At 42.4% G+C, this 13,136-nt stretch overlaps 1 protein-coding gene across 1 annotated transcript in view; it reads left to right on the top strand.

Moving 5' to 3' along the window:
* The first annotated feature begins 1,598 nt into the window (after positions 1 to 1,598).
* Positions 1,599 to 13,136, top strand: part of CDH20 (cadherin 20) — a 36,238-nt gene continuing 24,700 nt past the window's right edge. Inside the window, exons 1-3 of the mRNA XM_065630208.1 lie at positions 1,599 to 1,841; positions 8,917 to 9,211; positions 10,915 to 11,034. Of these exons, the coding sequence (XP_065486280.1) occupies positions 1,599 to 1,841; positions 8,917 to 9,211; positions 10,915 to 11,034 (658 nt within the window). The remainder of the gene's footprint in view (positions 1,842 to 8,916; positions 9,212 to 10,914; positions 11,035 to 13,136) is intronic.

Genomic DNA, 13,136 nt, shown 5'->3' with positions numbered 1-13,136 from the left:
TCCTTCCGGGCTTTATACTTGAAAACATTATTTTGTGTGGAAATTAGTCTAATATAGATAGTTTTATTTTGTCTATACTTCCACTGTGCACATATTTTCCAGGCTTCAGCTGCCTTCTTCAGATTCCAGCCAACTTTTGGATTAAATTCTGAATTTCTGTTTCAGTAGATTTGTAAGTATACCCAGTCCTCCAGCTTGGATGCTGGGGAGTTTTCACACACTCTCTTCTTCTCTGTTGAAAACGTTGCATTGTCTCTTTCTTAATTTCACACTACTATCATGCGAATCTTTAAAATATTTTTTATGATTTTGAAATCTTTCAAGGATTTCAATTAGAAATATTTGGCAGACATCTTCTGCTACATTTTATTTCCACAGGATAAAACAATTAATTAAGCCTGAAGACTTATGTCTAGAACAGCAGTAAAATGAAGTGTAAGCTACTTGCTTAAGCCTCAGAGCCCCATATCCCTTTCCTAATGAGTCTGTTTGTCCTGAAAAGAGAAAGAAGAGTTCTTAAAAAGAACAGCAAAAATACTAGACCCACAGAGGATCTATGGAGTGTTTTGACAGAGTAACTTGAGTGCAGCCCCACATCATTAAACTCAGCAAAATGGTGAAGAAAAAGTTTGCTACAATCCATAGCCTGGAGTGACGTCACCAACTAAACTGACTTCATGACAACAAAAGACCCTAGACTGATGAGGAAGTGTCCTCTGATAGAGGTCAGCATTCCTTTGCCTAAATGCATCTTTCAGGCTTGTGGCAGAAAAATTTGTTAGTTTGACTTGCTTGGACGTATCACACAATAGCATGTGACCATCAGCACTGTGAAACCTTTTGTGGGTTATAAAGTGATTGACTGACCATTCAAATTCTAGAAATGTTGCATTTGTAGCAGCAATCAGCTCCTCAGAGAGAAGGCAGCAGAGTGTGAAACCTGAATTCAAGCAATGGGGAGGCTGAGAGAATAATTGAAATTAAAAGTAACTTGGAAGTGCTAGAAATTATCTCCTGGTTTGCAGTATAGCAATAATATCTGTATTTATGTAGATGTATGTGTGTGTACGTGTATGTAATGACAATGACATAGTTTCCAAACAGAAAGAAAAAAACAGTTGCCAAAGAGTGTTGACCAGCTATTATAATTTTCCAGAGTGAACTGTTTTTAAATATTCTCTAAGGACTTCTGCTCATAAATATTTCTAAAGAGTACGCACTTAACTCATGCCAATCAATACCATAAAGCAACACTACAGCTAAGTTAGCAAAGTAGAGAACTCTTCCTTATTGACTAAACCCTGACGATTTTTGTATCTAAGGCTCCAGTTCTGCAGCTTATATGGTAATAGCATTCCTAGTTTCAGAAGGTATATAGAAGATTAAATATTTTATAGCATATTTGCCTGTTGAGGAAACTCTCTTACCTTGGGGAAAAAAACATCCTCCTATGTATTTCCTTTAATTTTACAGGATACTGCCATTCTCAGAATTTGGATCTCCCTTGGACATTTCAAAGGACCACACACAGGACCTACTTTCTTCTCAAGGGACCTAAGATACTGTGTTTTGACTTCAAAGTTAGCCCTAGTATACGGATGTGGACTTCAGGTAGAATGAGCAATGCAAAGAACTTGCTTGGACTTGGCATCTCCTTGTATTTTTGGGGACTGATGGACCTTACTACAACTGTGCTGTCAGGAAGTGCCAGGCCCCTCACTGAAGGACGAGAGGACAACCTGTCAGACAAGCTGCATCAGCGTATGAAGCGCAGCTGGGTGTGGAACCAGTTCTTCGTTCTGGAGGAGTACACAGGAACTGACCCTCTCTACGTTGGGAAGGTAAGACCCGCACCAGGAAGATATCTGGCAGGGTGTACACACCTGTGTATCTGCAGACCGTGATGAAACACGGGCAGTTCCCCTTAGCACCTTTACCTTCTTTCTGGCAGTGAATTTATCCACATTAATTTCACTTTGCTCTCAAGAGCTTTTGACCAGTGTCACCTTCGTTTGGGAAGAATTTCTCTTCCAAGGGGCTGTCAATATATTTGCCTATTTCAAAGAGATCTGCTGCATCAATCTTCATCTGTAATTGAGGCAGTGTTAGAAAATCTCTAGTGATCTTTCCAGGGACTCCTATAATGTCAAGGCAAAGCAAGGTTATATTGACATACAAGGATTAGGAAAGAAAGGAAGAGTTTGTGATCATGTTTCTGTCTGTGATCAAGTCAACTGGAAGCTGAAATTCACAATCAAATTAAATAGCCAGTTTCCCTTGAAAACTGACATTTCAATTTTTGTTTTCTGCAAATCTCTAGAGTCAGAGTATCTTCTTGATTACCACAGCTTGACCACAGGTTAATTTTGTGGACTACAGAGAAATTGCTCCAGATCCAGAAAGGTAGAGGGACAGCTCATTAAATCCAACCATGAAGGGTCCTATTTTTGGATCACTTATACCCCAAGAACCTACACATCTGTAGAGATATGTGTAAAATGGATCCCTAAACTCACCCCATCTACTTGGTAGTATTTTGCATTGACTTTTCTGCATCTCCTAGAAAAGCAGCTGATGGAAATCAGGCCAGTGATGTCTGCCGTCACAATCTGTCTCACTATAACCATCGTCCTTTTTCTGTTTTCAAACTGCTTTTAAAGACTCTGAATTGTTTGAAGTATTGACCCTGCTATTCAAAGGGTTATGGTCAGCACCAAGTTTGTTTCTAGTCTACACCAAGGTGACAAATCTGGAAAAGGTGGGGAGGGGACAGTTAGTGTGCTTAAATATTCAAACAATGCAATTAAGATTTTCCACACCTAGAATATCAGATACCGCTATGATGAGTGCACACTACATATAGGTAGGTACAAAAAATTAAGAACTAAGAAAGGATGTCAGAAAACAATTCCTTCAGATTTCATTGCTTATTTTTACATGATCAAGGGAAAAGAAAAGAAGGAGAAGGAGAAGGAGAAGCAGAAGGAGAAGGAGAAGGAAAGGAAAAGGAGGGAAGAGGAGAGAAAAGAGAAGAGGAGAGGAGAGAAGAGAAGAGAGAGAAGAGAAGAGAAGAGAAGAGAAGAGAAGAGAAGAGAAGAGAAGAGAAGAGAAGAGAAGGAAGAGAGAAAAGGAAGGAAAAGAAAGGAAGATAAAAGAAAAGAAAGGAAAAGAAAAGAAAAGAGAAAAGAGAAAATGAAAAGAAAAGAAGAAAAGAAAGAGAAAAGAAAAAAAGAAAGGAAGAAAATACACCAGAATCACATATCCGGAGGCCCATTTGAACTTGTATTTATCATCCTACAACCCCATAGGTCTAAACTGTGCCCTCAGTCACACCAGTATAAAAAAAAATGAATCTACAGGCTTCAAAAGACCTCCTCCTGATTTATCCCTGTGTGACTGACAGCAAGATGTGTTCTCCTTCCTCCCACAGCAATGGTATTAATAGTGATTGCCACCAAATGAGACCTCATTAGTCTTCATTCATCTCTGCACCTAGCTTTTCAGCTCTTGATATCTCTATTGATTAAAGAAATTAATATTTGCTTTCATGCAATTCCCAGCTTCGGAACAAGGGCCAGACATATTATTTCACATACTCTGTTTCATCTGAAATGACTTCAGACTTGCACTGTGAGCTGAATTTTAGCTAAAACAAGTACTGGAAGAAACTGACTCATTTTAGACTTGATTGTGTCATTAGGAGCACAAAAACTTGGCAGGGCCAGCAGTGCTCTTGAGCTTGCTGCTGCTCAGCTCTGTGGAACCGGGGGGAAGCAGAGACGATTTTTCATGATCTGTGTCCACCACACAAAGGCCCAAGCTGCCAGAAATGAGCTCTTTCCAGGACCAGCTACACCACGGCTGTGTTGGCATAGGGGTGCGCAAGTGCTAATTAGCTCCCACAGTTAACAGGGCCAATTAGCCCCACGCACTGCTGATCTGACATGGCTGGATCTCTCTGAAGGCCTCCTAACTCCGCTCTGCTCCATGTACACCAGGCACTAGGGAAACCTGCTGCCAAAATGGGCCTCTGAGGAGCACACAATTCATCTTCCCCCTTCCCTGGATGAATTCCACGGGGGCTGCCGTGAGGGAAAAGCTTCCCCTCCCCTCATACCGCCAAAGGCACAGGCTCTCAGAAGAAGCTGCAGCCCACCACGATTCCTCGCCCCGCCTGCGTTCGTGCTGCCTGTGTCTCAGGAATCCTTAGGAAAGGGGTCACCAGGGAATAGTCTGTGGGCTGAATTAATTGTTCTGGCAGGCCAGAAATTTTTCAGCCCGAGTCACCCCAGGCTGGCTCAGAAATAGCTCTGGAAGGGCCGGCGCAGAGCGGGGAGGAGGTGCAGAAGGACTCCCAGCCTGCTGCTCGCTGCAAGCACCAGCCCTCCAAACAGCCCTGGGTCCCCTGCCTGGCCAGGCAGAGCTGCTTCTGACTGATACCACCCATGGCACCCTGAAACATCCCGCTAGACAGGCCTTGCTTTTATCCATCTGCTCTCTCCAAGCCCAAGTCAGAAGGAGAAAGCATGCACAGCGTAGATCCAGTTGTATTTACTTAAACACTCTAAAAGCTTCCCATAAGAAAGGAGGCCTTCTGATGCTCTTGTACAGTTGTTTCTGACTGGAGCAACCCAAAAAGCACCTTGACTTGAACCATAGGTCCAGGCCTGCCTAATACGATTGTCAAGGCTGCTATGAAAAATGTACTTTCCTATGTAATTGTAAGGCAAGGTGCAAAATATCTTCTGGACAGGAAAATGAAAATAAACTTCCTGAGGTGAAGTCAGTACAATTTTTGCTTTTCTCCAATGCTCATTATTGTAATTTAAAGGATTTTAGCTTCAGAGGGTGTCTGGTCCTGTCACAGATAAATATGAGGCTTCAGCTTTCCTAGAGGTAGCCATTGTTGTCTAATAGGATGAACTAGGCAAGCTAAAGCCCCCACATTTGCTACAGCAGGTATTTTCCACATTCATCCAGCAACCTAAACTGCATCAGTAATTGAACTGGGTACAGACTTCACCACTTTGCCGTGTGGGAGACTCCCTAACCCTGTTTCAAAGGAAAGAGGCGTTTGAACCACAGCAGCTGAACGAGTGAATAAAATGCATCCTTTCTACAGACTATCGCTGCAGATCAGCCAAACTCACTCATGCACCCTCACGAAAATCACCTGCAGGTGTTACCTCCCTGGAGGCAGGGAAGGGGGAGCACATCAAGGATGGAGTCACAGCCCGGTTAGCGGAGCTGTGTGAGTCCTCCCCTGAGCTGCCCTCAGCAGCACCGCTCTCTTCCACCTGCCCTTTGCTGGGAAATGTGTCGCTCAGATGCAGGTGTAGCCTCCTTAACCTTTTGTATTATCCTCATGAAAAGAAGCAACCCGGGTTGACACAGTTAACAATTTCTCAGGAATTACCAGCTTTTTTCCTCCCATAGTCCATTCCTTAATATGGAAGAGAAAGTACAAATGTATTCCTCCTACTTCCGTGTCAGCCACATTGCAGAACAATTTATTGCACCACCCATAAACCAGAGCCAACTTAAAACTGGATCACCTTTCCAGCACAATGACTTCTACATACACCCCAAACTGCAACATCCTGATATTCAGATTGATGTGAGCAACAGTGTGAGCTTCAGTCCTTCCAGACACCAAATTCTTTCAGCTTTATTGAAGTCTGGCAGTATTATGTCTTTTATGCTGTTTTTTGCTTTGTCTAGAAAGAGCAGGTTATATGAGAAGCTGCGAAAGTGCTGCTAGCGTTTCTTAATGCCTAGCCTTGGTTGCGACTCGATGTTTTTAACAAATCACAGTTAGACAGAGATTCTGTTGTACTCCCAAATTCTTTTTAGCGTGCCATGTTCATTCCTTGTTTGCGTCCTACACAACTGCATTCATTCCAAACAGGACTTTGGACAGAAGGTGTAATTTAACTCATGAGTTTGATTCAGTATCTTCTTCTAAGTCTTTTGAACTTTCCCAAACACCTTCTGCTGGTTTTACTTTTCCTTTTCCTTTTTCTTTCCTTTTCTCTTTCTATTTCCCTTTCTCTTTTCCTTTTTTCTATTTCTTTTTTTTATTTATTTTTCAATTTTCCCTTTCCTTTCCTTTCCTTTCCTTTCCTCTCCTTTCCTCTCCTTTCCTTTCCTTTTCTTTCTTCCCTTCCCTTTCCTTCTTTCTTTCTCTTTCCTTCTCTTTCCTTTTCTTTCTTCTTTTTTCTCTTCTTTTCTTTTCCTTTTTCTTTTCCCTTTTCTTTTCCCTTTTCTTTTCTCCTTTCTTTTCCCCTTCCCTTCCCTTCCCTTCCCTTCCCTTCCCTTCCCTTCCCTTCCCTTCCCTTCCCTTCCCTTCCCTTCCCTTCCCTTCCCTTCCTTCTTTTCTTTTTCCTTTTTCTTTGCCTTTGCCTTTTCTTTGACTTTGACTTCTCTCTTTTTTTTTTCTTTATTCTTATTTAATGAGGACTTGTTGATGTTCCAAAACACATTTTCTTCCATCAGGCACAGGTCTAATTCTCCAATCAGGTCTAACATCCGTATCTGTCTCAGCAGCTGCATTGCCTCGCTGACACACTGATGCACTAAAACAAATGCCCAAGATGCAGCTTAGTGGTTCTGAATCAATTAGAACAGCTATAATAGTGTCCTCCTTCTGGAAGCATCCTGTTTACTAGCTCCTACAGTGATAATCTCTGAGTTATGGGTGTTTAGGGTAAATAATGGCAACCACTGTCGTTTTTAAATTAATCACGAGACGGTGTTTCTTTAAGATATGCCAGTTTGCAGTCGTGGCACCTAGGTGTGAATTAATACACATGGCAGTCATCTAAATTTAACTGTTTGCCACTGCCAAATTTTTCTGGGCTTATTCTTCCTTCATTTAGCTGATACATCACCTGGAGCTGCCAGCATTCCTCCAAAGGTCTGATGTCTCTCAGATGCAGCAGCCATTGCAGATACCAGTGGCAAAGGGGTGAAATGAAGTATCAATGACCTGACATGGCAGTTGTCACAGCCTGCACCTTCAGCTCTTGCAGCCAGTGCTGCTGCCCTTAACGCTCGGTGTCCCAGCAGTCATTAAGAGTCGATGGGTGACCTACATACAGACCTGTCTGCAGGGTGGGACATGCCATAGAAAACCATATAGATCCCACCTCAGCTGAAATCAGTCGTACCCTAAAATCAAGGGTAGGCCCAAGTTTTGTGTAGGTCATGTGCTGCACTCCGAGAGGCCAGGAAGGAAAACAACCTCCAGAGAAGAGCGTCTTCCAACCAGACCTTTCACTGCCGTAAATGGTCTTTCAGCTCCCAAGCCTATTGGGACCATGTGCCCTAAAACAGCTGAAGAGGTCGTCCACTGGCATTAGAAATGCTTAGGTCAAATAAGCCAATTCGTCTGTGTCCCTATAAAACTTTTTCCTATGTGAAAAGTTATTGTGTAGTTTTCAGCATGTTTTTAAATAGCTCAGAGATGGCATTTTTTCTTTCTTGAGACAATAGCCTTTAATCAAATGCCTTGAGTTTCACTTCTGCTTTTCCACACGAATTTGCCATTTCTATTCGGATTCTTTCTTCAAATCCTAACAATCCTTTGTTCATATATTCAGTTCATTATTCCAAGATTTTTCTCTCCAGTACAAATATTTACCTACGTTTGGCCCCATCCTTCACGATTATTCTCATATGACCTTTGAGCTCACCAAAGCATTAAACACACACTTGATTCTGACCATATTTCTTGAGATAATTAGCTCATATGTGCATTTTAAAATGTGCTTGACTGAATCTATCCCACTTTGACCACTTTTTTATTATTATTTATCTATTCTTTATTCATCTCTCAAAATCATAATCACACTGGAAAACAGTATTCACACCTGAACCATTCTTGAAAATCCCATTTTGATTATTGCAGCTCAAGTCTATTAACTTCCTGTCTTTTGGGACTGAACCAATACTATCTCTGGGCATTGTTTTTTATGCTCTGTTCCTCAAAAGCATGGAAGTATGAGCATACTGTTAAGTATCTTCATAGTGTGAGTGAAATTAAGTGATTTGTTTGTCTTTTGATAGTCATTCCAGTATTTCATGGGAACCAGGTGTTTAGCAGAATGGTAGTCCCCAGGATGATTTGTTTCTCTGTTTTAGATGATAATTAGCACAGCATTTACTTTTCTTCTGTTCTGTTGCATTCACAGCTATCTGTGGCTGCTCAGAACTAATTAGCAGTCATGCAATAAATCCGTTTGCTAATTCCCTAGGAAATCAGGGATGCCTTCCACCTCTATATCCTGCCATGGACACAGTCAAATGTTCGTCATTTCGTACCTAACATACTGTTCAACAATAATTCTCTCCTGAAGATGTGAGGATCCATCCTAGTTTTTATTGCTAAAATTTTCATGGAAAAAAAAATTAGAAGATTTCTGAATCATGATAGTTACTGAGCTCTCCCATCCTGCTTTCCCGTGGATCCCAAACAGATTGGCCTTATCCGCCCCAGTATTATGCTGCCCCTGGAACATCTGTCTCCTCTTAAGCCATGTGAGCAAGCACAGTCTGCAGCTTTGCTGACCTCACCTTATCCCAAGCCTGGCAGTGAGTCCTTCTCAATGGCCATTGCAGCCAGGCAAAAGATAATTATTGTGTTGTTTGAGATTTCAAAAAGGCACAGAGCCTGTTCCTGTTTGGGTGTCTCTGCCTTTTCTTCTGGCACAGCTGTGGGTGCAGAAATGAGGAGACAGCAACTCCGTGATACAGTTTTTACGGAGTATTTGCCTCTTTCAGCAAAGCAAGTTCATTAAAACCAGCTTGTGAGTCCCAACAGTGACACGAAAATGCTCAGGATGCTCATGTGCTTAGTGTTTCTCAGCAGCTGCTTGCCCAGCTCACGGTCTAATTGAATCCTGTTCCTTTTCACAGCTCCACTCTGACATGGACAGGGGAGATGGTTCGATAAAGTACATCCTCTCAGGAGAGGGAGCTGGCATCGTGTTTACAATTGATGACACGACAGGGGACATTCACGCCATCCAGCGACTGGACCGGGAAGAAAGGTCGCAGTACACCCTCAGGGCCCAGGCTCTGGACAGGCGAACAGGCCGGCCCATGGAACCAGAGTCCGAGTTCATCATCAAAATCCAAGACATCAATGACAACGAACCCAAGTTCCTCGATGGCCCTTATGTAGCCTCTGTTCCAGAAATGTCACCTGTGGGTAAGGCAGATTTTGTGGAGTCTCTTCCCCTTATAAGAGAACTGGAGATGGTCACCAGAACACAAATTCACTGATTCCTTGGGCTCAGCTTTTGCCTCTTTCGCAGGAGCTGCAGGACAAGACATCTTTCCCCAGGGTGCCTGACTGCTGCAGAGTAGTGATAGCAGGTTTTATACCACCATCAGCTGGGCCCCTGTGAAAAAAAAAAGCCAAGGGAAGCAGGAGAGCTGAAAAAAAAATGTAATTTCAACATTCCATCCTCAGACAACTTGCAGTAACGTAGTGGCCCTTCTCCCCTGCCATCAGATGATGGCAATAGTAATGACTGTTAGACAATTACTACCATCCAGAAAATAACATAATTTTAGGAACTTATTCTAGTTCACACTGGGAGCTGAAATGCTGTCCAGGAGCCCTTGAAATCATGGACACATGACAACAACTATTAGTAGCTTTGCTCCTTCTAATCCATGTAAGGCTCCACTAAACAGAGTTCAGTGCATCCCAAGATTCTGGTACCGTTTGCTCTCCAATTTTAGAGAATGGGATCATGTCAAAGACAGTCCTGCTATTGCAATGCAGAAGACAAACAGCAACCTTCCTACCTACACAAGTCAGGAGAAACCATTTCCATACAAAAAATCCAATAGTCACATAAAATACTAGTTTTCTTGACTTTTTTCTTTCTTTTGGAGATGCTTATTGCTTTTTGTCTCTGTGACGTCATTACGGAGATAATAATACCATATAAATCTCACATCTTGAAGTTAGAGATATGCTTCAGCTTCTCATTCTTCAATATTTTGCTGACATAAAGCTAGAGACAAGCACCAAATACAGAAGTTCCATTCAGAAATAATGTTTCTTAACAGTAATGGCTAGCATTAATTCAGATTTATTTTCCAGTAGGTATCTAGTAACACTGCATTTGTTTCTAACACAAAACATTATGTAGAAGGCTAGATGCATTCGTAAAGGCATTGTCTGACATTTTAAGGAGTCAAAACTCACATAGATTTCAAGCGGTTATGCCTTACCTTCTCTTTGTTCTTGGTAAATTACATCACCTGCAACCATTATTAACTTCAGAGGAAGCCGACCTTGAAAACCAACTGAAGGAAAGAAATATCTATGCATCTGTGTGGGTTCCAAAAGACACTTCAGCACGGTCTGATCTCTAGGCCATGCAATGTAAACTGCAATCCCACAGAGAGATTGTCTCAGAGATACATCCATTCACGCTCACTATTTGTGCACCATTTCCATCCCTTAGTCAACATATGGCACTCATGGACCCGCTACAGCAGTATGTGATTTGTCAGCATAGCTATAGATTTTATTTGAGCTGCCTTTAAATAACATTTAAAATCAAGAAAAAGGGAAAAGAAGCAAATAGTATATAACTACCAGCTCTCTGCAAACCATAACAAAGTACTGTTAAATCAGCAATTCTGTAACTGTGGCCCATAGAGTACTTGCTTTTTTATATCTTCTTGTAGATGCATGATGAATTTATGCCTATTAATTCCTCTAGTGCTAAAGAGATGCAAGTGTGAGCAATAAACACAAGCACTATGAGCCTCAAATGAAGAATTTTGGCGTAGGAAAGCTCTCGTTAGGCATTTCAATTTATTTTGAACTGTGTACTTTTCATGCCAGCTCTTTATCCCACAAGGTCTTACCTGATGGGGTTTTTTTGTCAGGCACCTCTGTTATCCAGGTGACAGCGACAGATGCTGATGACCCAACCTATGGGAACAGCGCAAGAGTAGTGTACAGTATTCTGCAAGGACAACCATATTTCTCTGTGGACTCTCGGACAGGTATGTTCTTTCATCAGGGAATGAGGCAGTGTGAAAACTGAAAGTTCCAAGCAGAAAGGAAAGGTAGCATGCATCATGACTCTGGTCAGAAAAAAGGTATTTCTATGGCTTGGAGCCAAGAGCCATCAGCACTGTGCAAGGGTTAAAGCAAGGCTGTGGTAATGAGCTCCAGAGAAGAATGTGCTTTCTGCAGTAATATATTCATCTGAATGACCGCATTCTGCACCTCAGGAGCTAGGTGGGTTTGGTGCTGTATATATTCTTGTTGGTTTCTATCATTGCAAAAATGTCTTCAGCAGACCTAGCTAGGAACAAGGCTTAGCAGAAAAAAAAAAAAAAAAAGGCAATCTATGATCCAACCAGGACTGCAAAGTGCAAGCTAAATGATGCAATTATCTGGAGTAATTTTACCTAAGGGTGTTCTTGTTAATAACCTTAAATTTACCTATAGGACATCCTCTCTGTTTTGCTTGCTCTCTCTCTCTCTTTTTCTGTATATATCCAAGGTTTATATCCAAAAGAGGAATCTGACAGGTTTTGACAGTTTCTAAAGGGCATCTGTAGCGCTAAGGTCAGAAACTCATGAGACGATAGTCACTGCTGAGCCCTAGGGGACAAAGTATAAAAAGCACTGCATAATCTACTTCTGAAAGTTAGCAGTTTATTTAGTAGGTGCCCTAGCCAAAGAGAAAATTGTATATGGTATGTGATTTCCTCAGCTCTTTACAATGTAAATAAAACAGTAATCCTCATTTTGTAACCAGGTTATCAGCCACAGAAAAAGAAGGGCATAATCTTAGATTTGTTAAGTACTGAATGATTTCTAAGAAAGCAAAGCAGCAATATTCAGGGTCAGATCCAGTACAGATTTAACTATTAGAGTGCAACTTCGACAGAAGATAGGCTCTTAAGTCCAAAATCATGTATTTGTTTGGTATTTAACCCAAAAAAGGTTTTAATTATCATATTCCCCTACAAGGTAAAAAAGGTGGATTTAATTCCCCTCAAATGGAGTAGGCAAAGGCCCCTGAGTGTCCCACTTTCCAAGAAACCATCGGGGCTGTTACAGAAAAGGATGGACATTACCTCTGCTCTTCACGACTATATTTTTAAAAGAGTGAACCTCACTCAGTTTGGTGAAAGAAATGGTACCAGCACGTTTATTGTGGAGGATCTGAGCCTTTCCCATAGCACTAAGGAAAGTTTAAAGGTTCATCACCGTCCTCATCGTTTCCTTGCTGACCAGCTGTGTGCAGCAGCATCGGAGGCTCACTGCTCAGCGTGGCTGCTCCTCCGGGTCCCATTTGGAGCAGCATGAACTCCGACGTGGCTCTGAGTCCTGGTGTCCTGGACTGGCCCTCCTCTAGGGACCAGAGGCCCCAAACAAGCACATGGCAGAGCCTGGCTTCTAGGCGCTGGTGTCTTTTTTTAGATCTAGCCTGTTCTGTGTGGATGAGGACAAGGACAAGCCAAGAGTGGAAATTCCCTAAAAAGTATTCGTGTAAGGAGAAAATATTTCCCAAAATGCTAAGGGTTTTCGTATCTTATTTATATCCCTGGGAGTTGAGGAGCTACAGCACTTCACGGGAGTCACTCAGCTTGGCAGGATGAGACTCTTAAGGGCTCCATGTAGCAAGATTAAAATAGCTCACTGTGAGTTGTTCAGTACTGGTCACTATTTCTTCCCTTGTACATACAGTGATAATTGCCAATGCAATATCTTCTTACTGCTTTTTTATTAAATCCATATATTGTTTTTCTGCTAAAAATAAAGCCCAAATGCAGATCACTCAAGTTAATAGTGTCCTGATGTGCAAGTACTGCTGGGACGGTGCCTGGGGCTGACACATACCCACCCCCACACAGGAGGGCACCCCAAATGTGTCACAGCTCATGTCTAGCAAGGGCCATCAGTGCCCTGCAACGTGTCCCCTGGCAGCACATCCCCTGGGCTGCACCACCAGCCGCTGCTTCGCTCCTGCTCAGGGACCCTCTTGCCGCCGAGCAGCCTGTGGAGCATCACACCGGGCGGGCGCGCAGCAGAGGAGCAAGCTGCCCGCACGCTGCGGGCAAGGGGCTGCTGAAGCGAGGAGTGGGTCGCA

The sequence above is a fragment of the Caloenas nicobarica genome, chromosome 2, assembly GCF_036013445.1.
Source record: "Caloenas nicobarica isolate bCalNic1 chromosome 2, bCalNic1.hap1, whole genome shotgun sequence".
NCBI lineage: Eukaryota > Metazoa > Chordata > Aves > Columbiformes > Columbidae > Caloenas > Caloenas nicobarica.
This window is presented reverse-complemented; position numbering and strand designations above follow the sequence as displayed.